Source organism: Medicago truncatula, chromosome 7 (genome assembly GCF_003473485.1).
Source record: "Medicago truncatula cultivar Jemalong A17 chromosome 7, MtrunA17r5.0-ANR, whole genome shotgun sequence".
NCBI classification, from domain to species: domain Eukaryota; kingdom Viridiplantae; phylum Streptophyta; class Magnoliopsida; order Fabales; family Fabaceae; genus Medicago; species Medicago truncatula.
In genome coordinates this window covers 11,156,421-11,184,061 of record NC_053048.1, presented here as the reverse complement: position 1 = coordinate 11,184,061, position 27,641 = coordinate 11,156,421, and the positions used below count along the sequence as shown (strand labels likewise).

Here is a 27,641-nt window from a genome sequence, read left to right as displayed (position 1 = left end):
TGACAGGAGGGTGTACATCCATTGTTCATTTCCTACTGTTGACTAATTTTTTTTTTGACAAAATAAAAATATTCATTCATTCAAATTAAAAGAGTACATCGATATAATGCAAATTCGCTAAAAATAAAAAGGATGAATCTATGAACAGGCTCACAACATTCATGTTAATAGCATAAAATGGCAAAGTACAAATGCCTACACATATGACTATATTTAAATCTCCGGAATAACCATGTTTTCGGATCTACAACGTGAATGACGCCAAAGTCATTGATTAGATCTGCACTGAATCGAAGCTGATCTGACAATCTGAAGCGATCAAATACCTGAGAGAAACAAGAAAAACAAACAACGTTGCACAAAGACGACGAACAACCAACGTCTCACGAAGACGACGAAATCACAAAATAAAACAAAATAGATGTGAAAATTACTTATTTCATTAAAAGCGAAATAGAAAAACGAGTAAGAGTAAGAGGGGTGAAAAAGTCACCCTTCTTTGGTGGATGAAGAAGAAAAAATTAGGATTTTGTGACGACTCACAAGAGAGAAAGGAAAGAGAGAGAGAGAGAGAGAGCTACTTTCTTCTGTTGACTAGAAATTTGATTTTCTATAAAACTGATAAAAAAAATGATTTGCTATTAATTGAGACTAAAATTTATTTCGTCAATGATGTCATATACGACTAAATTGATTTGATCATTTATTTCAATATTCCAATAATTATTAGACTCTTTTGAATGAGAAATTTGTACTTACACCTCATAAAAAATGTATTAAATGAAGTACTTATAAAAAATAGTATTAAATGTGTCATTTATTTAGTATCCGGTTCAAACGATTCCATAGCGGTGAAACCGGCTGGAACGGTAGACCAGGACTCGGAGGTCACACCGGTTTGACGTTCGGTCCAATTTTAAAAATATTGATTTGAACCAAAAGCACATTATTTTCTATATATTTGAATGTTTTATTTTCCAATCAATATGACCCGTGCGGCAGCACGGGTGGAAGGTCTAGTTTCTTCAATGGCATAAAGGCAACTGTTATATTTTCCAAAACAAACCATCTTTACATTTCACTCAATGGTTTTCCAAAACAAACCATCTTTACATTTCACTCAATGGGATCCAGGAGGATGATCTCTTTTTCATTGGAGGAGTTAACATGCATGGGAAGCTCTTTATCACAATGAGAATTTGGGGTCGAGTTCTTCAGAGGTGGAGGAGACTGATGTAGGAGGGTTTCCTTAGTATTTTATTATTTCAGCCCAATTTTATTATTTGTTTGTTTTGTTTTCTGTTTGGATTTTTAGCCCATTAGGGTTTTGTTATTTTCTTATTTAAGCTTAACAGTTGTAGCTTAAGAGGCAATTATTATTCATTCAATAATATTTTAGAGAGTTTTCCCAATTTCTGGTGGATTCCTGAACCCTATTTTCACTAGTTTGTCGCTTGCGAACTTGTTTCTTTTCAATCTAGGTTTAGCGCTTGCTAGCCTACACTTCCGACTGCATCACAATCCTTCGAATCATATCAATTTATCAAAATTAAAAATAAAATTACATTTAGGGTGTGTTTGTTTCAAGTTATATATGTTGATTCCTGGAAATAAAATGATATAAATATATATAGCCTATGTTTGTTACAAGTTTACTAAATTTTATTCCCGGGTATAAAATATTCTTGGGAATAGAAAAATTTTCCCAAAGAAAAGGGTGGGAATAAAGTTCCCATGCATATGAGAATAAATTCATATGAAGTCGCCTATTATAATCCCTATTTTTATGGTTCTTACTTCTTAGGAATATTATAAAGTTAACCTAACATATTTTCTTAAATATCTTGGAATAAAATTTCCATATTTTCTAAAAGTTATATAGATTGATATTTAGAAATTTCATATTTTGTCTATGTTGCGGAGTTAGAAATAATTTTGTGGGTGGGTCAATTAATGTGTGTAAATTTATATATTTTTTTATTAGTTAATTCGAGTGATCAATAACTTTTTGTTTATGAAATATAATTTAAACCGGTTTTTAAGGATATTTTAACATAAATATTATATAATTTTTATATATTACACGTATATTTTTAATTTAAAATGGAATGTACTTTATTCATACAAAAAAGTTGGTAAAATATATACTATTAGATATATTAGGAGTTCCCTAAGAAAAGAAGAAGATATATTATGATCATAAGCAACATTATACAAATGGTCCCGTGGTATTTGTATTATTTATAATCCAAGAAATATGAGAAAGTTACATATTAGATGTATTATTTGCACCCATTATTTGAACACTATTCCAAGGAAAAAACTTCCCCCATAAATATCCACCAGTTTTATTTATTTTCCACTCGCAATTGTGACAAATATCTCGTTTTTGCTTATAAACTTCAATATAATGACGATTAGGATTTCCTGACCATGTAAAGCTGCAGAAGAATAATGTACTTTACCAAAATACATATGATGGCGTGAATGAAAATGTGTATTTTTCTCCAATTGTGAGTGTGTGAAATCCAAGATCGTCATCTTTGGATTTACAATGTAATCCAAGATTTGTTGGAGTTGATTGTGACGTTATATCATTGATAATTGTAACATTTAAAGCGTGAGTACAAATCATAAGTTTTGGCTTTACATCTCTAGTGCCAAATACAAGAATTAAAACTAGAAGAATAGAAAATTTTAAGGTAATAGAATTGGAATTTGCCATATACCTTTTTTGAGAGGTAGAAGAATACCAAGAATGCTTCTATCAATCTTCATTTATAAATAGCATAGCTTATCTCTTTTCAATTTTCAAAATGCACAAATTTATTTTTATTTATTACGTTCTAACCAACAATTAAATTTCCTTCAAAAAAAAAAACAACAATTAAATTGACCACTCTCAAAAAATAAAATTAATTAAATTGACCTATAAATTATGGAGATATTTTTTGGTCAACTTAGCTAAAGAATTATGAAAATATATTGGGTGGTTTATTTATGGTTTGCTTAAATACGCAAATAAATACAGGTTGACTAACTACTTAGGTACCGTTTGGCCAGGCTTTTTTTCGGTCTAAAAGCTACTTTAAAACAAAGTTAAAATAAAACTCTTTAAGAAAAAGGCCAAAGCTGTTTGGTTTCTTTATTTTTTTTTAGTTCTAAAGTTATTTTTGAGTTAAAAGCTGTTTGGCAAAATATTGTACAAAACTTTGAATTTATTATTTTTTGGTGGTGTCTGGGGTTCGAACCCGGGACCTTGCATATATTTATGCATTGTCTATAAATAAAAAAACTTTGAATTCATTATGAATTAACATAATAAATAAAAAAATGTCTAAAATATTTTTTAGAGGGAAAAAATGTTTAAAATATAAAAGATATATTTTTACCAATACTATATTTACTCAATGACATTTATTTTGTGTAACATGAATACAAATTTGTACAGTATCTTTTTCAATTATACTCTATAACAAATTTTGTTATAAGAATGCCATATTTTTAGTGTTGGTCAAAAAGATAAGAATTTATATTATATAATATTATATTTGTTACATTGGTGGTGTCATTGAAAAAGATATGTTTAGTTTTTTTAATAAGAAAAAGATATGCATAGTTTCTTACAATACAAATGTGTAAATTATAAATAAGTATAATTTTTTTAGGCAACTACACTTGTACTTTTAATTAAAATCAAAATTTTATAAAAATAATTATACGCATTACACAACACTAACAAAAATTATACGTATTAGCATAACAAAAAAAAAAACAGAAAGAAGAACATAAAGTATTACTCTAAACGCTAACGTGTGTGTATTTCCGTGGTTGAAGAAAGGGAATAAAAATATTCGGTGTCATTCATTGACAGCGTGAATACAAATATTTGCGAGGTTGTGATGATCAAAAGATATTGAAATTAATATATAAGTGATAAAAAGATAATAAAATTCCTTAAAAAAATAGATAATAAACTTAAATGGAACCTCATTAAAAAATTAAATGGACCGGTTAAAAAAAAAAATAATAATAAAATGGAAGAAAAAAGCATATTGAAAAAATAAAACAAAAGGTTGCCGGCGGGAGTTGAAGAGAGGTGCTTGTGAAATAAATTGGGGAGAAATTGTTTTTTGAAGTAGCATTCAACAACTTTTGGTTAAAGCTCATTCCATTCAATTTTATGCATTCTAAAAAAAGTACTTTTTTTCGAAGGTACTTTATTGATATTGTGTTTGGCCTAACTTCTCCTTAAAAACTTAGAAAAGCTGAAAAAAAGCCGCGCCAAACGGTACTTTATTCCTTTGGCTGGCTTTTTTCAACTTTAAAAGCTACACACTTAAAACAAAAATTAAGAGCTTTATAAATAAAGTTAAAGTTGATTGGTAAACTATTATTTTTATTATTATTATATGAAAGAACTAATATTAATTTTAACCAGCTTAAAATATATTAAATATCTTTCAAAAAAATAAAAGTTGCTTGATAAAATATTTTTCAAAAACCTATATTTTCGATTAAAAATGTAAATATAGTTTTTAAAAAATCATACATAATAACATAGTAAGTGTACTTTCTTCAAAAAAAATAGTATTGTTACCAAAAAAAAAAAAAAAGTAAGTGTACTAAATCATATGAGTTAAAATCAAATAATAAATAGTTGAAGCAAACGTTATTTTAAAAAAAAAAAAACAATATTTATTCATTTTCTAAAACATGAATTCAATTTAGTAGAGTACATGATACAACATAAATTTAAATTTGTTAAGAGAAACGCATACACGAAAAAACTCACAACGATATTAATATTTATAACAACAAAGTATATAATCCTCCAAATATGACAAAAAATAAAATAAAAATTAATTACTATATTATTATTATTATCATCATTATTTAAATTCAAAAATAAAAGAAATAAATTTTTATTGTGTGTAAATATCATATTTAACTGTTTATACTGCTTACGATTACAAGATTTATATACCTAATATTGTAAGCATTATGTTAATACTATAATCATTAAATAAAAATAGAAAAAAACCACGTAGTGTATAAATGATTAATAGAAAAAATTATTGGTCGATATAGATCAGTTGGCAGAGACAATGCATTGATATATTAGCGTGTGTAGTTGTTGTTATGTGTGTAAATATATTAATTGTAGAATATATAACTCAATGTTTTTCAAATAATTTTTTGACTTCTAATAAACAAGTTGTATTATCATTAAGAAATTATAATTTAGATAAATCTATGTGTATAGGAAATTTTAAATATTTTTTTAAGGGGTGAAATTTTAAATATAAAAATTAGTATAAAATAATTAGTATAATATTTATATAAATAAATAAATCAAGGATCATTCAAGGTGATTTAAGATGTGGTATTTCCATGCAATCTTGATTTAATACTTAATGAGAGCATTAAAGAGAAATGAAGAGAATTATTTATTTGTTAGGCTTGACCAAATCATCTCTCTACCTAATGCAATGTGAATGACAAATATACAATAAAGACAGTTTAATCCTCTCTTTTGCCTTCCATTGTTGCTAACCAATTTCAAATCAAGTAATTTGTTTATCTCTCTAATTACCTCACTCAATTAAATTTCTTTTATGATATTCAATTATCTCGATCTACAATCGTGAAGAATGGGGTAAGCACTTAGGGGTGTTGCGGTGCGGTTTGTATCGATTTTAAGGTAAAAAGTTTTGATTTCATGATAAAATTATACTCGGTTTGGTTTAGACAACTCCTTTAAAAATCTTAACTAATCTGATTTAATATAATGGGTTTAATTACATTCAGTTTTTTAGATGTCCAAATAACAATTTTATAAAAAAAAAAAAAAAAAATCATATTAATTTTTTTTGATGAATCGGGAGAGAGGAAAAACATCAAGAGGAAACACCGATATCTCAACTAAGTTGGCACCCCAGGAAAATTCCATCCTATGCCGCCAAACTCAAATTTTATTACAAAAAAGGGAAAAAAATATATACAGAGAGGGGAACTAGGCCAAAACTAGGCATGGCAATGGGGCGGGGTGGGGACGGGTTTTACCTTCCCCATCCCCATACCCTATTCTCATATACTTACCTGTTACTCTACCCATATTCAACGGGGATGAGAAATCGAACATCATCCCTGTCCCCGACGGGTTCTAGGATCTCATCCCCGTACCCCTAGTGAATTATTTTTTAATAAAAAAAAAAAAAGTATTTTTTTTCCAACGCCAATTGAAATTTTGTAAAGCATTATGTTCCCTTTAACATTTCCTTAACATAATCATTTGGTTGCTCCTTTAAAAATCAAAGGCAATTTTTATAACATAGGGATTATTAAACCAAATAACATAACATGATATAGGGTTGTGTTTCTATTTATATAAAAAGGGGTAAAAAAAAAATTACATTTGGAACGGGTATGGGTATGGGTTCGGGGTGGGTATATATAACCCTGTTACCCGTCCCATACCCGTGTCTTGAAATCGGGGAAAACCCAAACTCATACCAGACCAAGTCAAACGGGGGTGGGTTTGGGCGGGTACCCATAGGGACAGGTATTGTTGCCATGTCTAGCCAAAACCCTGAAAAATAAACAAAAAACAACAAAATAAAAGCTTCCACAGATTAGGGAAATTTGTAGTTTGGAAGACCACATCTATTCCGAAAGAAAAGAAAGCCTAAATCAGATGGTAAAGTGGATATCCAAACCACTCTCTGGACTACATGTCCCATATTTGCCAACCTGTCAGCACAAACGTTACCCTCTTCCTAAATATGGGAAGAAATCACCTGCACACCAAGCCGACAAGCATTATGCCAACGATTACGAATCAGAACCAAAGAAGGAGTTTTGAAGACAGCTAGAGCACTAGAAGAATCACTCTCCAACCCAATATTATTCCAACCATTTTGGGCAGCAAACTCCAAAGCAAAGATAAATCCTTGAATTTCCGACGAAAAAACTGTGTCAAGACCCAAAATAGCATGGTTACCAACAACTAAGCCATCCGTATTAACCTTCATCTAAGGAGGAGAAGGGCCCTTCCAAAACACAGTAATAATATCCTTGAAACATCAATGGTGCGGAGCAACAGAGAAAGCATCCGTAAGAGGGATATTCGAGTGTAAACAATGGCCAACAGAAAAGTTTCCACTCATTGATACAACACCTTCTAATCGGACCTTAGCAACATGAATAGACACTACATCGGAGGAGAACCGAAGAGAATTATGTGATAGCCAAATGATATGTAAAGTGTAAACCACTGCCGCCGCATAGATGTCTGCAGCCTGAGAGAAGCACTGAGTGGGAACACACTCCATAAAGGAAACAACGGAAACAAGATCCAACACACAAATTAGCTTGCCCCAATACAAGACTAAAGCTCCACCACAAAGGGACAACAGAGGAATAAATGCACAAAAGATTCATCAGATTTCATACAAAAATTGCAAACAGAAAAAATAACGCAACCTCTAGCATGAAGGTTTTCATTAGTGGGCATCTTTCCATGAACCAAGCGCCAAAAAATGAAAGCATGAGATGGTGGGATGCAAGACCGCCATATGAAATCTGGCCAATGAAGCGCTGGGGAAGCATGTGTCAAAAATAGTTTTATCTGTTTCGCAGTTAACTTACCATACGCAGTGTGCTGCCAAGCCAAAAAATCGGAGAGAGGGGAGGTCGACAGCACCACCCTAGGCAAAAAGGAGGTCACGTGAGGCAGCATAGGTATGTTTCTGAGTGATCCCCCTTCGTCAAATATTTGAATAATCAGAGATATATTACCAATTAATCCATCCGTCTTTAAACACCCGTCATTAACTAAGACTGACCATGACGCACGGAAACCAAGTATAGACTCGACAATGCATGACTCATATGGTTCATGTTACATGATCACTTCATCACATAGCATAACAACACACCAACACACCAAGACATCGTCAAATCAATACATTCATACACCAACAAATAATTTCATCACCATATCAACATTTATTGACATCAATAATTCAACATCATCATAGCAATCATCATCATATATCATCATCATATCAATGTCATTATAAACAATACATCAATATTTCATTATTTGGTTTCATAATTATATAATTCTCATCATCATGTCAAAGCACATCAATATGTATCCACATTATTTCATAATCACATTTACCATCATTGGATATTCATAACATATCATGCTACATCATCAAGCATACTTCAATAATCATCTAATAAGTTCACAATCATTGCATAATTAAATTTAGAGTTAAATCACATTTCCAATAATAGTCATTCTAGTTGCTAAGTACTTCCAACATAAGCTAGTTTAATTACTCTTTTACATCTAAATTATACTCCTATTAATCAAGTTTATGGATTTGAGACCTAAACACACACCTTGGGTACACTTTAAAAGCATAAAAATGAGGGTTGGTATCACGGGAAAAAACACATCGTTGTGCACTTTGAGCGTACATTAATTTCACCTTAACCAACTTAATTCTACTCATTTTCATCATTAATTAACATAATTCTCAATTACTCTAAAAGATCACTTCAAACTCATTTTTAACATGTTAATTAGAGCTGTCAAAACGGGCGGCCCGGCCCGTTTAGGCCCGGCCCGGCCGGGCCAAGGGCTTTTAAGGGCCGGGCTAAAAAGCCCGGTTTGAATATGGGCTGCAAAAAATGAGCCCGAGCCCGGCCCTATACGGGCTCCCGGGCTAACGGGCCAGCCCTGGCCCGTATTTTTTTCTTCCCTTTTCCATTCTTTTAAGTACGAAACATACATAAATATGCCGGGCTAACGGGCCAGCCCGGGCCCGTATCAGTTTTTTTTTTTTTTCCTTCCCTTTCTTTAAGGATTGAACATAATAACTTAAATATACACAAATAGGTTAATAGTGAACAAAAGATAAATTAAGATTGATCCAAGATAATAACAATTATCCATAGTAACATTAAAAAAAAAAAAAAAAGTTGTATTTTTTGCGGGCTTCCGGGCAGCCCGGAGCCCGGACGGGCTAGCCCTAATGGGCCAAGGGCTTTTACGGGCCGGGCTAAAAAGCCCTCTTCAAATTTCGAGCTCCAATTATTCGGCCCAAGCCCTACATTTTATTCGGGCTTTCGGGCCGGCCCATTTTGACAGCTCTAATGTTAATTCACACTCAAACATAATAGCAACAACAATACTTCTTAAAAATCTACAACAACATTTCACTAATTTAATTATAATAACACCAACACAACAAATTAGTATCATGTTTTCTTTCAAAAAACATAATCTAACCCTCATACCTCTTAACTTCCAAAGGTAGCTTCCTATAAACTTGAATCTCCATCTTCCCTTTGATTATTGAGCTTTCCTCCTTTCTCTCTCGAGATCCCCTTTTCATTCTCTCTTGCCTCTTGCCTGCCTCTTTCTCTAAACTTAACAAATGATTTTCTAACCCTAAATCATAAAGATTACCATTTATTTATATCCACTTGTTTTGGGATTGGTTCACTCATAGTTTTAAAACTCGGCTCGGCCGTCGACTCGGCAGGGGTACTGGGTCAATGAGTTAATGGTCGAACCACTAAGTCACTGGTTGAACTGCATGACTGAATCGGATTAAACCGGATAACTCGGTCATATGACCCGGTGTTAATATTAAATTTTTATAGGTATTTAACCAGATTAGATCGGATCGAACCGATGACTCGGCCATTTAAAAACTAAAAAAAACTAACATGTAATATATATATTAGTTATTTTTTTAAAAGATATACCTATATTTTGTTGCGAGGAAATAGATTTTTTTTCATATCTATTAATATTAATATAATATCTAAATTTAAAAAAAATTATATGCATATTATTTTTTAGGGGGTATTTATTATTATTATTATTGTGAAAATAGAGACATTTAAAGATATGTGATATTTTTGAAGAAAAAAACAACGATGTGTTTTTTGTTTTTAAAAAAATGAAGATACAGCATGCCTACATATATAATATATTTTATTATTTTAAACAAACAAATAGATGGTGTAGTGGTTAATTTCCTAGTTGTCCACTCTCATGTTTGCAGTTCGAATCCAAGCATATAATTTTTTCAAATTTTTATTTATCTACAAAAATCAAAAGTCATTGTATTCTTTCATTAAATTGCGCTCATTTCCTTAGGCGTTAATTACATTTAATGTATATTAAATCTAATAAATGACTAATTATGAAAAAAACGGAAGAAAAAAATTAAACCGGATTGGACCAAAAATCCGGCCGAGTCACCGGTTTTTAGCGAGTCTTACCGGTTTGCACTGGTTTAATTACATGGCCGATCCGATAAAAGGCTCGAACTGGCACACCCTCCGGTTCGACCGACCGGTCCGGTCCGGGTTTCAAAACTATGGGTTCACTTAACTCTTATTGGGCTTAGTCTCTATTCTTTCTCATAAAGAAAACACTGCACAATTACTTCACTTAAACCTCTCGTTCAGTCATAAAACTCTACATACCGTTATCTTAGGGTGGTTCACTTCACAGGAGACAAATATTACGCAATAGTAAAATTAAATAGGATTCAAAAAATAACTGAATAAAGAACATATATTAAATAATCGAACCAACAAAATAGAGGGTCATATTAGAACCCTAGCCTAAAAAGGTTTAGTTACTCATGGTACCTAAAGACAAATTACAAAAGAAATAAAACATACCCTAGCGACTTAGAGTGACGAGAGAGAATTTTTGTTTTAATCTCCTAGTGATTGCCTTCCTCTTGAACCACTTCGTTCTAGATGAAAAATAGTGAATGAGGAGTTTGGTATTTATAGGTAAATTTCCAACTAGATTTGGCTAAAAAAACTAGGCTTTTCCCACTAAAAAAGTAGCAAAAATAAATTTTGACCCGCTCCTAGCATGCTCAAGGAGCATGGCTGGGGTGCATAGCCAAAAAGTTGTGCTCAAGGCACACGACACATGCTCAAGGCGCATGAGTGTGCAGTTTTACGCGTAGTCTTTCTGTTTCTTTATCTTTTTGGGCATCCAGATAAGATGTTTTGGAACTTGGGAACATAATTCATCCTTTTGTAATGTCTTTTGAGGTCTCTTGAATCTTAATTTGTTAACTTAAGCAAAACATTTTCAAGTCTTCAAATGTTTTGCTTTGCCGATTTGCAAAGATTTCTTCTTAAATTACATCAAAACACCCTAGAATTTATATCTTTTGGGAAAAACTAGAATTACATGACTTTATATAGAAAGCATTACGAATGTTATGAAAACAAAAAGTAATTGTTCTAATACTCCTCTATTCTAAATGAAAATTAACTGAAAATGACTGAAAAAACATGGTAAGAATATTGTAAGATAACTTATCATCATGTGTTCGGGGTCAGATTTAGGTATGAATTCAGGGTGGATACCTATATCCCTATTACCCGTCCCGTACCCGTATTTTGAAATCGGGGAAAAACCCAACCCATACTCAAACTCATTCAAGGCGGGGAAAACCTGTCTAATTGGGTGGGTTCGGGCGGCTTGACTGTTTGTGTCCACACAATTCATATGCACTAATATGGAAGGGTTTTGCTTTTGAATGTAAGGATGACATCGTGTTGCTTGGTATGTTGTATAATATGTTAAGTCTCTGGACTATTTAGTTGTCCTTTGTTTCTTTGTTTTTAGGCTTAATTACTATTTTCGTCTCTTATGTATTTTTTTAGTATCGCTTTGATCCCATAAGTAATAAAAAGTCTGTTTGAGTCCTTTAAATTCATCTTCGTTACATATTTTAGTCTCTTCCGTCAGTTTTAATAAAATAACGTTAACTTTTATTCATCTTCTTCCCTATTCTTTCCTCCTCTTCATGACATTCATCATCAACAACAGACAAAAACAAACCCAGTAAAAATAAAATTCTTCCTTTTCATCATCATCTTCAGCCAAATCCATAAACCTCATCAATCACATAATTCAATCAATAACCAATTTTTTCTCTTAAAAAAACACCACTTTCATTTATCAAACAACCCAAATTTTGAAATCCCAGTGTAACAGCCCGATTTTTATCTAGATTTATTTCAATTACTTTTATTATGTGATTGTGTGTGATTAATTGTGATTGTGTGTATTTTATTGTCATCGGGTGCATTTAAATGGATTACCATATTAGAAGGGTATTTTGGTCATTTGGCGGGTAAGGGTAAAATTGTAATTTTGTTGAGAATTATTTTATTAATTAATGAGAACCCTTATTTTACTAAGTTACTAGTGTAGTGATTAGTTTTTACCGTTAGTGACCGTTGGTTATATTTACCGTTGTTAGTAATTACCGTTGAGTGTATAGAAACTTTTGAATTGTGTTAGAATGGGTTAGGCCCATTAGATTTTGAGTTGAGCCCATTAAGGGGGATAACGCTAGGGTTGTCATAGAATTGTTATTCATTCTTCACAAAACATTTTCCTAGAGAGAATGAGAGGTAGAGAGAGAAAGAGGTGAAGAGAAGATCAAGAGTGTTAGAAGGGGAGCTTGAGGAATCAAGTGAGGTGACATAGGAGCTTAATTGAAGCAAGGGTTAGGGATAATCAACTTCAAAGGTATGGGGGTTAGTGATTATCATAATCATGTATAATTTTGCATATTCTCATGTTGTATGAAAATGGGTTGATGAACAAATCATGCTAAATTCGTGCTCTTGCTGTGATGTTATGTTTGTATGCATGAATTGATGTTAGTTGTATGATTGTTGGTGAAATTACATGTTCATATATGCAAAAATGATAAGTTATGAATATTGTGCTCAATTGGTGAATTTCTCCTAAGTTGTTGTAATTTGAGTTGTGATTCTTGTTCAAATGATGTTATGAATGTTATTTGATATTATGATTGATGAATAATTGCTTGGGTTTGCATATTCATGGATTGATGATGAGAATTTGAATTGTGTTGGTGTTTTGGTGAAAATGAAGAGTTAGCTCAAATGTCAAGTGTTTTCAAGTTTGATTGTGTCTTTGTGAGTCTTTTTAGTCATATTGACCTATAAACTTGTTATGAAAACACATTTTGGTATTGGGGGATCAAATTGGAGGATTTTGAGTGAAAGGGGTTTCAAACCCGTAACTTTTTCTGCAAACCTGTGAAGGTTCGCTTAGAGGTTCGCTTAAGCGACCTGTTAAGCGAGCACTCATAGTATTTTCTGGGTTCAGTTCGCTTAAGCGAACTGTGAGCGAGCGGTAAGCGAAGATTTCTGGTTGCTACTGGAACTCGTTCGCTTAAGCGAACATGTCGTCGCTTAAGCGAACTGGTGAGCGACCAGCCAGCGACCAGAAAGCGAACAAAGTGAGTTGCTACTGTAACTTGTTCGCTTAAGCGAACCAGGGGGTCGCTTAAGCGAACAACTCCAGTTTCAGTTTTCTTAAATGATGTCTTAAACATGTTTAACCACTGTTAACCCTCCAAAACCTACTGGAACAATGATTGCTTGCATATACTTGGGATTTTTGGAAATGAGTCTTAACTTGTGAAATTTTGGGAATTCCAAACTTTGTCGGAAAAACAAATTTTGTAATCTAATAAGCTTGCAAGTGAACCTACAGCTCATATAGACTTAGGTTATGCTTGCAAGAGTGGTCAATACCTTAATCAAAGTAAAAATGATATTTTGGGTGAGAAATGAAAGGTTGTGAAAATGGGATTATTTTATGAACTTAAGTTGTGCTTGGGTTAATGTGATGGTCCGAAGACGACTTAACTTCATGTATGCATTATTGGTTAAAATTGGTTAATGGTATTCAACTTGTCCATGTTGTTTCGTTTCAAGTGAGTATGGTGAAATGTTCATATGATTAAGTGAGATTGTGCGAATGATATTATTGATTGTTGATAATCAAGTTGTTGGTGTGATGATGAATACTATGATTTAATTGTGTGTGGGCATGTTCCTTGGTAATGCAATGTTGTGGAGATAATCAATATAATTGGGTGTTGTCCTATATATTGAGTTGAGATTGAGAATTGTTGTCGCATTATCGAGTCCTTACACATGTCCATGCATCATAGTCGTTGTTGCTGTAAAAGGGATGACTCTTTTACTTCGAGATTATTGTAAGGCAGGTGTGAGCCCTTACATTCGATGTGCAAGTGGCATCGAAAGGTGACGACCTTGTTGAGATTTGGTACCACATGCATTTATGTGTCAATAAGTGCATATCATAGCATGAGTCCTATGTGAAATATGTGATTGGTGATTAAATGAGATGAATGAATGTTGATAATGATTGTTCAATGATTGATGTTGTGAATGAATATTTATGATTGAATAATTATTCATGTGATTGATGTATGTTGATATGAGCTATCAAGTTGTGATGTAAGTATTTATGCATGACTAATATTATTCAAATACATGATATTATTTGATTTTATTATCATCTGGATTATGATAATGTAATGCTTACCCCCAGTGGTTTTAACCGCCTACTTGCCTGTATGGGTGAGTAGACGTTGTGCAGGAGTAGTGCTCGGTGAGTCTTTGCGTGGGATATCGGGAGCTTTCTCCGATATCGAGTCGTGTCGGCTCTGATCTAGGCTTGTCGTGTCGGTCTAGATTAGGTTGTTTATATTTTTCCTTGGATTATTGTTTTGTCGATGACTACCCGTATGTTTGAGTTTTGAGATTTATTTTTGGGATATGGTTTATTTGCTCATGGCATGTATATATTTGATCACTCTGATTTATATTCCGCTGTAACTGTTGAGGTTTACATACATGTCTATCGTTTTTTTGAATTTTGAATAAGACGTAATCTCTATTTCTTGAATAAATCTATTATTCGCATGTTTAATTGCTTAAATAAGAAATAGGAGTGTTACACCCAGCAACCAAATCAACCAAAATCTCAAGCCCAAAATCATAATCATAATCATCACCATCATTTTTCCATCACCGTCTTAAACATTCATACTGCACTGAAAGATGATGGTTGACACAATGGTTTACAAACCAGGAATTGGATCTGGGTTATCGAGTGAGGCTTTTGGTTTTTTTTTTTTGCGTGAATAAGGGGAGGGAGAAGGTGGTTTTTGTTGGGGAGTGGTGCTTGGGTTGGTGTTTTGGAGGATTCAGATCTTTGAGTAGGGGTGAATTGAATTGAATTAGAATGTGTGAGTGATTGTTTGTATGTAAATGAGAAAGGTAGAAGGAGGACCACATTGCTTTCTCCTCTTCTTCAGTTTTGTGTTAATAAAAATTTATGAAGATTTTTTTTCTTATAATTCTTTTTTCTTGTGCTGGGTTTATTTATGAAGGTTGATGAAGATGTGAAGAAGAGGAAGGGAGAAGATGAAGAAAGGAGAAAAAAATTAGATAGTGATAGTACACTATTACATACAATAGACCTCAAAGAATCAATTGTTTATTTTTTTGACTAATATACTAAACGATTAAAATTAAAAAAACCAACGAGGTTTACGGTAGACCACCTATGATGTTGGTCCACCTGAGATATTTGGGGTTAATCCCTTAATGGAAAAGACTAAAACGTGTAACGAAATGAATTTGAAAGACTTAAACAAACTTTTTATCAATTATAGGAGCAAAACGATACCAAAAAAATAGTTAAGGGACGAAAAGAGAAATTAAGCCCAATTTAAAAAATATTTATTATCTATAAATGTTGTTAAACATCTTTGCAAACCTAGGTACATAACTATTGCCATGTGTCCAACCATAGAGTGTGCCACGTACGCAGCTGAAGTTCTTCATATACCTTTTGAGACAAAAACGGAGACACTAGTAAAAGAGAATCTCATTCCCACGCAGAAGGAGTGCATGTGCTCCATAATAAAACAATAAAGCAAAGGAATGGTGGTGAGGTCAGTAAGTAGAAGCAAATTCAAAATTTGTCTTTGATGGAATATATATAATTAAGTACCACACCACCACATTCTGTGCATTGTGAAATGGTCCCAGCAGCTACACTCATTCACAAAGATACAAATGCTAGTAGTAGTTATTCATAATTTTTCACTGTCTTTTAAAAGAAGGTTTAATTGTATTTTTGAATCCTTATCTTTTTAAAAGTTACGGTTATGATCCCCTAACTAATTTAAATACAAAACAGCCCTCTATGTTTTGATTTTTTGGCAGTTTTGAACCCCCAGTCCATTAGTGAGGTGCCACGTGGCCCCCTAAATAATACACGTGGCACCTCACTAATGGATTGGGGGTCCAAAACTGCCAAAGAATCAAAACATAAGGGGCTGTTTTGTATTTAAATTAGTTAGGAGCCATAACCGCAACTTTTGAAAAGATAGAGGTCTAAAAGTGCAATTAAATCTTTAAAAAACATATCTAATGTTTTCATATCATTCTCAAAAAGGACATAATATAAGTTAAGATGTGAGAAATTTAATACTAGCGTAAGGAAGAAACAACAATTTGCATATAAATATTATATAGTAAAATAATTCACATATAAACATAGACATGTTGCATTAATTAATCATGGTGTTTCCTCGGTGCCCGTTTTGATGGTTTGATTTCTAACATTTTTTCAAGTTGAGACATAAACAAAGAACTTGAGTAGATAAAAATGAACCATATATAGGACTCGTGATAAAGTGAATAGGTTAAAAAAACATGTTTTAATACACACATATAGCTAGAAAATAATTATGTGGTCAGAAAGATTTGGGAACAACATTTGGACATATATACATACTAATGTAAAACTCTTATATTATGTAAAACTCTAGATCTTCTGTACGTCTAGAATGAATTACTTCAAGTCCAAATAAAAATTACCAATTGATATAATTTGAAGGATCAAATTACTCGAAAAAAAATTAAATTTAAACTTAAATTATAAATGTATCTCCAATAGAGAGCAAATAAGAAATCAAAAGTTGGTTTTCGTAGATGATCCATGCAGTCTCACATCACCATTAAACAATCCATCAATATTTTTGTTCAATAGTAAAAATTTAAGCAAATTTTAGGGAATCAACATTTGAATAATTTTTTCTCATAAAAAACATTTTAAACTTTGGGCTTAAATAAACTTTTAATACCCCTATTTTCATCTTTATGAGTTTTTGGTACCTTTATTCTAAAATTCAACTTTTAAGTCCTTCCATTTTAATCTTTTCAAACTGTTGATCCCCCACTACAAAAAAAGATTTTTAGTAGTTGTAAATTATCATAGGTAAACATTTTTTATCGTTAAAAAAATGCTAACAAATACTCTAAAAACACTTGATAAAAAAAAAAGTATAAAATGAAAATTTTACCGTGAGATTTATGTATTAACACATTGTTTATATTTTAAATCCTTAACAACTAACCTAACTTTAAGGTACTTGTTAGCAATATTCTTATAGTTAACAACCTCTAAGTTACATCTATTAATGATGCTCTAACTAAGGTTAAAAGCATGTTCAATCATTTATAATTAACGTTTTATTCACTCCACCATAAGCAATGGAGACAAAATCTCTGACTCATTCCGTCAGGTAAAGGTTAATAAACCAAACCTACTACCCCTTGATTACATAATCCAATAATCACTTAATTTAGACTAATTACAAAATCATATGATTATGATTGTGACCGCTTTCGAAATTCAAAAAGGAACATGTGAATGCAATGGCATTCCTACAATTATACCATGCATAAGAATCATATGACACGAGGGGAGGGGGTGTAAATACAAACAAACAATAAGAATATATTAAGGTTGAACACGAGACATCACAAGTCCCAAAAACAACCATGCTGTTGTACATTGTTTTCCTTATCCCTGTCTTCAAACAGATAAAATGATAGGAGACTTATAGCTCCGATCTTGATCTTGATTATATACAAAAGAAAATAAGTTCACAATATATCTTGTTCATTTGGTAAAATCCTAAGTTACATCTTATTCACTTTATAACATAGTGCAACTTTGGTAATGACAGACGCATAAGTTTTTAGTGTATGCAGTATATAATTTTATTTGAAGTATAAATGTATATTTTGAAGGTGAGAAAACACATGAAGGGGATTAAATTGTGTTGGTCTTTTTGACGATTTCTTTTTCTAAGTGTTTAAAATAAATTTGGACAGAATCTGATGTTGCAGATTCTTACTCTAAGTCTGAATGCAACGGAAATATAGAATACGCAGATAAAAGATAAAAAGTCAAAGAGAGAGAAAAAAAATAAAACAATTTATATTGGTTTCTCTTACAACGCAAGAGTAGTCCAGAACAAATGAACAAACTCACTCTTTAGGATTTCTAAGATATAAACTTGAAAAAAAAAAATCACTACTGTTTTGCATTATTTGATTTGACAAAGTTTTGGCACAAAAAAATAGCAGAGTCTTGTTGCTTTTTCTTCAGATCTTCAGCATCTTTTATAGGTAGTGATTTGAGAGACGTTGGAGAAGAATGTCAGCGCAAATAGAGTCATTGAGAAGGTTTGATCATGAATGTTGGCCCTTTGCCTGATATGGATAATCCCGTTGGAAAGTACTTTGAATTTCCTTTGCTGAAAATAAAATTATATGTTCCTCTTCTCGTTCTTGATGTCCTTTGTGTGGTTGTACACGTAGACAGTAGAAGACAGAAGAATTGTTCTACCAGATGTTATGATAGAGACAGTTCGCAGAATAAAACAAAGCTTACGTGGACTCCGAGTACCTTAGATCCAACAGCCAGTCAGATTTGTGTCTGATGTCCTTCACTGAATCTGCGGAGATCACTTCCTAGATTCTGTGAGACTTTCTTCTACTAAGGACGTTGACTTATATTAACCTTCCAATAGATCTTCCATCATAGTCTTCTACGTTTCCCAATCCCTTTTTGATGCTCTTCATATATCTTTTTTCATGATAAGTAAATCCTGCACACTAGAACATATGTTATTATACTAATTGTTCTTCAATACTTTGTTATCATCAAAATTCAAGAGAACTTGTCTGAACCATTCTTGTTCTAACATATCCCAATATACAATTTACTAATTTTTGATGTCATTACAACTATAAAAGTATCCATTTTAATATAAATAATTGAACAATCATTTAAATTTCCGTCTCTCATATGATTTCACATTCAATTCTTAATAATATTCAAAACACAAAAAATACAAGAAAAAAAAACTTTTTTTTTTAGGTTAGGAAAAAAAAAACTTTTAGTGCATTAGATATACCGGATATTTGTTTTTATAGTGTGTGCTATAATCAAATTTTATCTTTATACTTGTGTTTTAATTTTATTTTTTTGACAAATACTTGTGTTTTAATTTGTTCTTTTAACTGTATCAATTTTAAAATATTATTATTTTAATCAAAGTGGGGGTCTTGGCCTACACTCACACACCAATGTAGGGCCGTCCTTGCTTGGAAGTAACTTTTTATCCACAAATCCTCTTAAAAAACTTTTTTTTATCCCTAATTATTAATTTTAGAGTGAAAACTTAATTTCTTCTATCACAATTTTCTCCATGTATAATTTAATCATCAGCAAAAAATAATACTCAAACTAGTAATTAATATTTAGTCATCAGCAGTAAAGAATACTCAAATTGATTCATAGGTTATAATGAATCAAAAATTAATTCACTCTCTTTATATAAATGGGCTGTTAACTTGCACCCATCTAAAAATACTAAGGTGCAAGTTAACAAGCTGCATCTACTAGTTATTTACCAAAAATTCACTACTATCCTTTTAAAATATGTTTTAAGTAAAGGACAAATTTGTAAATTTGCATTTATTTTATTTCTTAAGCAAACAAAATATTGCTATGTTTTTATTTTATTTTAAGGATGTTTTGTTTGTACAAGTAATCCAAAGTCACTAAAAAATAGGAGAATATATATTTCCTTAAGCTAGTTACGAAAGTGCTCTTCTATTTAAAATTAATTAGAATATAATCAAAAGGGTATTTTAGTAAAGAACTAGTAGGTGCAGCTTGTTAACTTGCACCTTAGTGTTTTTAGGTGGATGCAAGTTAACAACCCCCTTATATAAAAATGTCAATGACTAATACTTCTATTATATTTATCTGTAATGTTGAGTTGGTGGACCCACACAAAGGGACAAAGGTCTCTGCTATATTCTTTTACACGACTCCAACCCCAAATCTTGCTTCAAGCATTCAAACTATTGCCCACTTAATCCTATGCTTGCAGTTGAACCAAGACATTATTTTTCATCCCCTAGAGAACCTAGATACTATTTTTTTTTTGGATATTTGGTAAATTGATTAGGCTAGAGGTCCATTATCAACATGTCTTATGGTTGTTGTTCCCCACACGACCATCCTATCCTGTCTTCTCTTCTCATCTACTCGTTCTGTCATTCTCCCATTAATAGCAAGGAGTAAGGGTTGGCCAATTCAAATTCTGCATTAAATGCCCATTTATATTATGTTCATCTCAAAATATACAATACATACGTCATCTAATGAATGAATCTAAAAATTAAACTTTTACTTATATTAGTGACCGGAACGTGTATCAATTTATTGAATAAAGCCCAATAATTAAAGAATTTGTTAATAGTACTCCCTCCATTTCATAATATTTGTCCATTTTAGAGAATAATTTTGTTTCACAATACTTGTCACTTTCAAGTTTCAATGCAACATTAATTATTGTCTTGTCAATAATACCCTTGCATATTTATTGTAGAGAGAGAGAAAAATAAAATGAAATAATAAATGATTAAGGGTATTATAGAAAACACACACATATTTTCATCAAAAATAACAAAATTTATTTGGTTTCTTGGTTAGTGCAATTTCTCCAAAATGGACATGTATTTTGAAACGGAGGGAGTATAAAATTTGTTAATGATTTAAAATTTTAAAAATTATTTATTAGAAGTGTGAAATAACTTTTTTTTTTTGTTGTTAATCTTTCAATTTTCAAGGGAAATAGATACTGATAACATGAAATTCGATTGTGAAGTAAGTATAATTTGACCAAAAATTATTTTATTAGGAATCGAATTAGGATTCTACAAACTTGGCACCAATTATTTGGTTAATTCTTTTTTTGGCGTTAACCCTCCGATTTCCAAGGGAAAGGGCCCAATAATCGTAATCTGGAGTTCGGTCGTAGGGTAATGATACCGCACCAAGAATCGTTCCAACCAGTAATCGAATTCGGACTCTCCAAACGATTCATCGTTCGTGAAATTCATTTACCACTTAAACTCAATTGTTTGGTAGAGAATTAACTTATCAATCTACTATAACATCATTTATTATAGGGAAATGCTAATCATTGTCCCTGGGTCATTGGATAAAGAAACAAAAATGAAAATGTTGTGTTGGAAAATGATAAAAAGTACTCAAGTCAACTTGTAAAAAGTTTATAAATTATTGTTTTCAATGTAAAGATACTAATTTTGGTTGTCTTAACCATTGCCCTCCCTCAGCGCAATGGTTAACAACACCCTTTATTATATTGTCAACAAACGATATTTTTGTATGACTACTTGACACATTTAATGTGTGTGAATGTAGGTATATTTTAAAAAAGTTTTTTTTTAACCAGTGTCTTAAAGGCAGGTTAAGAATGTCAAAAATAAAAAAAATTCATTAAAACAACAACTTTTTAACTTTTATAAAGTTAAACATTCTACTTTTCACTAATTTTCAATACATAATTTATATATTAATCTTCTTAGGGTTAATAGGTCTTTACCCTCTGTAATATAGGTCATTTCTGATTTTCCTCTGTAATTTTTTTTTATTTACTCCAATAAAAAAATTGTTTTGATTTACCCCCTAATAGGCCAAACAAAAACAAAATTTTTCTTTAAGACATTACTTTACATTTATTTACACACAGACCATAAAATAATATAGATATATTTTTTATTTATATTTGACATAGATTGAGTTCCTGCTGTTGCTATCTGTGGTACTGTTATTAATTAATGTTCACTGGCGCTGTTTTTCCAACTACCTCCATTCTCATCCTTCACGTCTACTTATTGTTCAGTGTTGAAACAGTAATTTTACCTGTACCACCATAAATATTGTTTCTTATGTGAACTTTCTAGTGGTGGGTCATTTTTGTTTTTTCCTTTTCTTATCTTTGCTCAATGGTTCATGTCATGTATAACAACCCATCATGCATCTTTGAAGTTCAAGAACCATATGTTCCATAAAAAAATTCTTCTAAGAATTTCCTTTTCAAGATTATATTTAGTTCTATTCTTCCGAGTTGAGTTCAGAGTCTGAATGAGTTCAGAGTCTGAGTTAGTTCAGAGTTGTGATCGAAAAATTTGAAAAATTCTTTTGAGTCTAATTTTTACATTTAGTCCAATGAGATATTTTTATCTCAATCTTGTGGTTCTTTCATTGTTTTTCTCTATCCATAGTACTCATGAGCTACAATTTGCTCAAACTCAAGTCTTGTTACAGTTAAGGAAGTACCTAGAATACCCAACTTCTTTGCAAATTTTTGAAAATTACAATTTAGACCTTTGTAGCCTTCCTTCATCTGAGCATTTGAGCATTAAATGTGAGGGCAATTCAGTAACTGAGCTCAAAATCATGGGGGACAATCATCATAAACATGTAAAGGTTGAAAGTTTCAATGGATTTGCAGTTCCTAATCATACTCTATCCAAAAGTTTCTCTATTGATTCTTTTGTTACAACATTGACAAGGTTAACAAGTTTAAGGGTGCTTAGTTTGGTTTCTTTAGGAATATGGGGTCCACTTTCTGATAAAATTCATAGGCTATCTTTGCTTGAAGTTTTGGATTTGAGTTCAAATTTCTTATTTGGTTCTATTCCACCAAAGATAGCTACATTGGTGAATCTTCAAATATTAACACTTGATGAAAATTACTTTAACACTACAATGCCTAATTTCTTTGAACCTTTGGTTAATCTAAGTATTTTGAGTTTGAAAAACAATAACTTAAAGGGTTCATTTCCTTCTTCACTATGCAAAATCAAAACTCTTGGTGTTATTTCTTTGTCACATAATGAATTATCTGGTGAATTGCCTAATCTCGCCGCACTTTTTGGTTTACATGTTTTGGATTTAAGAGAAAATGGTTTTGATTCTGAGATACCATTGATGCCGAAATCGGTTGTCACGGTATTACTAAGTAAAAACTCATTCTCAGGTGAGATTCCTGTTAAATTTGGTGAGTTGAATCAGCTTCAACATCTTGATCTTTCGTCGAATCGTCTTAGCGGGGTTCCTCCGTCTTCTTTGTTCTCTTTGACAAATATTAGTTATTTGAATTTAGCGAAAAATGTGCTAAGTGGTTCAATTCCACAGAAACTAAAATGTGGAAGCAAACTCGGGTTTGTGGATATTTCTAGTAACATGTTAAGTGGTTTACTTCCTACTTGTTTGGAAAGTACTTCTGATAGAAGAGTTGTTAGATTTGGTGGAAACTGTTTATCTGTTAATTCTCAAGCTCATCAAAAACATGGTTCTTATTGTAAAGAGTCTAGTTCCGGAAAGACGAAATTTTGGAGATGGAAAATTGATGCTGCAATTGCCATCATTGTCGTAGTTTTTCTCGTGCTGTTGGCTTTCGGAGTTTTGTTTTACAGAAACTGTCATTCTCATTCAAGAGAGATTTATAGGCATGAGATGTTGCCGAAGATTGTTCAAGATAACAACTCAACAACGGGAGTTTCCTCCGAACTCCTTGCTAGTGCAAGTAAGTACAGAAGGTTAAGGCAATAATGTTTTAAATGTGGTCCACAGCCGTAATTTCGTCCGCAATATAAAAGATTTTGAGGTCTCTGCAACGGCATTGCAACCTCAATATCGACCGGAGGCCGCATTGTAAAGGTTTCCAGCGTAATAGCAACCGCGGTCTAAAACCATGCTCTGCTGTCATGATTCAACAATTAGCTTATAGATTATTGAATTTTGAGTCTGTAGATATTAATTACTCTTCTAAAATTGTAATGTGTTATTTTTCTATTGATTTCAGGATATATTTCTCAAACAATGAAGCTAGGGACACAAGCCACTCCAACTTGTAGACAATTTTCAATTGAAGAGTTGAAGGAAAGTACAAGAAACTTTGATTTGTCAACTTACATCGGTGAAGGATCTGCAGGAAAGGTATCTTTCAAATAGATATTTGATAGTTTTTCTTTACAAGTTATACTTTTTCATGATAAATGGTGTTTGCTTTCGATTTTTTCAGGCCTGAGATCAAATGATTTCTATCCATATACACGAAATATTTGTTACATTAATTTAACTTTAAATATGTTTTTCGTCTTATTTCGGTCTCTTACTTATAAATATTGTCAATTTCAATCCGAATGAGGGACCAAAAAGTTAAACTAGATTTTGGTTTTAGAAAAAGAAATTTAAGTCTATTGTTTATGTATACTTTCTATAATCTTGAGCCTTTTGCTTTATTTCAGCTGTACAAAGGTAAACTAGAGAACGGATCTTATGTGATGATAAGAACATTGATTCTGAGAAAGAAGTTCTCAACACAAAATCTCAAAGCTAGGTTGGACTTACTCTCGAAGCTTCACCATCCAAATCTGGTTAGTCTTTTGGGTCATTGTATCGATGGTGGTGGAAAAGATGTTACTAGTACCAACAAACTTCATCTTGTTTACGAGTATGTGCAAAATGGCGATTATCGTACCCATTTGTCAGGTTAGTATCACAGTATAATTTTATGTATATGGCGGATGCATAAATTTCATCATAATTGATTCTATTTCACATGGTTTTTAGAATATAATGTATATAGAGAAGAGACCCAACTTACGATGAGAATTTTCGTAAATTGTTCTAAGGACATCAAAAGCACCCATGCCTCATGAAACTTACTTATTTATAATGTCACCGAGAGATTATTATGCTTACAATATATTCGCGTTGTAACGTTGCGATCTAAACTCGGCTCTTGAAAAGCTTTTTTTCAAATTTTTCCATGAATCCGCTGATACTTCCGTATACATGATGTTTTATTTATATAGACGGAATATCTGGATTCAGAATCCAAGTATGCAAAAGATATCTCACACATGCCTCAGGGGTATCCTATTCGTTCAGCATTGACGTGCTTCTGTCAAGAAAACAAAGCCTATTCTTCATGAGGAGCGATATCACCAATGCAATGCTGCCGTAGGTTTTTCTATTCGATGAATGTAATACGGATTTTGCAAAGGATCAGTCAGGGACGGAATTGGAAAACCGCCTCCCTTGGAAGCGTTTGGTTGACTGCTCACCATCGTATAGGATAGCACAGCGATAACAAAGCTCGCAACTAGAGTTCAGATACTATACTATGAAATTAACTTTGAGAGAGAGAGAAACCGAAATGGGGTAAAAATTGATTATGAATACCTCACAGAACTAGTTAGAATGAGTCTCTTCCTATATATACTCCTTCAAAGGAAGTTATAGAAGCTAACAAAGTAACTAACTTACAACGACCAATAACTAACTAAATACAGTTGAATACTAGTTGTTTAGCAAGGTAATTTGACAGTTTTTTTAGTTAAGCTTTACTTGGATAAGTTTTTTTTTTGTTATTAATGTAATTATGATATTTTGTATAATGTTCAAACACCTCTAAAATACTAATCTTGCTTTATTTAAACATGCAGAATTTTCACCGGATAAGGCTCTAAAATGGTCTGATAGATTAGCAATTTTAATCGGAGTTGCCAAGGCGGTGCATTTTTTACATACTGGAATTATACCAGGTTGTTTTAGAAACAAATTAAAGACAAACAATGTTTTACTTGACGAACATCGCTTTCCCAAACTAAGTGACTATGGTATGTCTATGATCGCCGAAGAGATCGAAAACATTCAGGTATTGTTGTTTCATATTTTATTCATCTATATAACTATTTTACCTTGGTCCATTATGCTTGATCCCTTGAATATTGACCTCTGTTGCTTTCTATGTTTTGTACAGGCAAATGGACTGAATCCAAAATCTTGGTATGTCTGCTAATTGGTTGCTAGTTTTATGTTTTACTCGGTTAACATTTCGATGTTGGTTCTGTAATGTCATATTTATCAATATCACAAAAATATTTTCGAATGTATCTTGTGTTAGTCGGTTTGGTCCTCCAAACCAAAGTATCTTTCGTTAATTAGTTTGATCCTCAAAGATGTTGTCTATTTTCGTTTAGATGAATACCGACAAAATTTTGTACTTTTTTTTCTCTTGCAGCCAAAGGGAAGAATTAGAGGATGATGTTTACAATTTTGGATTCATATTATTTGAATCACTTGCTGGACCCATAGCAAGTGAGAAAGGAGAAGCATTTTTTCTTAATGAAAAGGTAAAAGTTTTTGAAAATCTTTACCACATTTTTACTTTTGATCAATGAGTAATAGTAACAAACATACAATATGTCTCACATGCATATATGTTAAATTAACAAAACTGACCCTTAATCAAATCAAGCTTAATAGTGTTTTACCCCCTGTAATATAGGTTATTTTCGATTTTTCTCCTGCAAACTTTTTTCTTTAGATTCCGTCCTTGTAATTTGAAGATTTTTTTGGTTTTGCCCCCTTGTAAAATCTTTATGGCATCAAATTACAAAATCTATGGTACTTTCGTCCCTTGTAATTTGAGTAAATTTATGTTTAGCCCCTGTAATTTGAGCAAATTTCGGTTTACCCCCTATCATATCATCGATTTTGTACTGTCAAAGTTCATGAAAGTCGAAAACCAAAAATCTTCTAAATACAAGAGAGTAAAACCGAAAATGACCTATTCTATAGGCGGTAAAACACTGTTAACCCATCAAACTAATTCAACTACTCATCCTAAGAGTAGTTGATTAACTATACATGAAACATTTAACCAAAGATACACTTATATATAACCAATGGATTTGTGAACCGCAGGCATCGTTTGATAGTCATGATGGTAGAAAAAGAATTGTAGATCCAGTAGTGTTGACAACTTGCTGTCAAGAGTCTTTAACAATTGCAATATCCATTACAACCAAATGCATATCACCACAATCCTCATCTCGTCCTTCTTTTGAAGATGTTCTCTGGAATTTACAATATGCAGCTCAAGTCCAAGCCTCAGCAGATGCAGATTCTATTATATCCTAGCTCCCTTTATTGCAATTATAAATGTATGTATAGTTGTTGTATGTAAATTTTCCCTCATTTTCATGTTTATTATGGAGTTTGATAGAAAAGATCTAGCTAGGATTCGGATATAATTGAAGTTGAGAAAAACACAAGAACTGAGTTGAATTGTGTTGGTTTTTTTAAACTTTTTTTAAATGATTTTATAGTTCATAGTCTAAATGCAACAGATAAAATAAACACAGAGAAAGAGATAGAGAGAGAAGGCAGACACAAACAATTATACTTGTTTCGCATATAATCAGGAGTAGTCAAGTCCCTTGCACTTCCAATTGATTTTCACTATAATCACAACTGATTACAATTTGCTCAAGGACATAACCAAGAGACTTCCAATGTTCAAGTACACAACTTCCAAATGCTCAATCACAATTGAAATAGTCTTCTAAGATCCCGACTGGTGCATATGAAATAGGATAAAAAGTTCGATAAAGATAGGATACGATAGTGACATGATACACTTTTATTGTATCAGGTGTTTGGTGATATGATAAGAAATGTG

At 32.1% G+C, this 27,641-nt stretch overlaps 1 protein-coding gene across 1 annotated transcript; it reads left to right on the top strand.

Moving 5' to 3' along the window:
- The first annotated feature begins 21,941 nt into the window (after positions 1-21,941).
- Positions 21,942-27,301, top strand: LOC11441343 (probable inactive leucine-rich repeat receptor-like protein kinase At3g03770). The gene is made up of 7 exons (XM_003622166.4): positions 21,942-23,693; positions 23,973-24,106; positions 24,418-24,661; positions 25,621-25,832; positions 25,938-25,963; positions 26,199-26,310; positions 26,885-27,301. The coding sequence occupies exons 1-7, from the start codon at positions 22,331-22,333 to the stop codon at positions 27,098-27,100; spliced, it is 2,307 nt and encodes a 768-aa protein (XP_003622214.1). The 5' UTR covers positions 21,942-22,330; the 3' UTR covers positions 27,101-27,301.
- Positions 27,302-27,641: the final 340 nt, after the last annotated feature.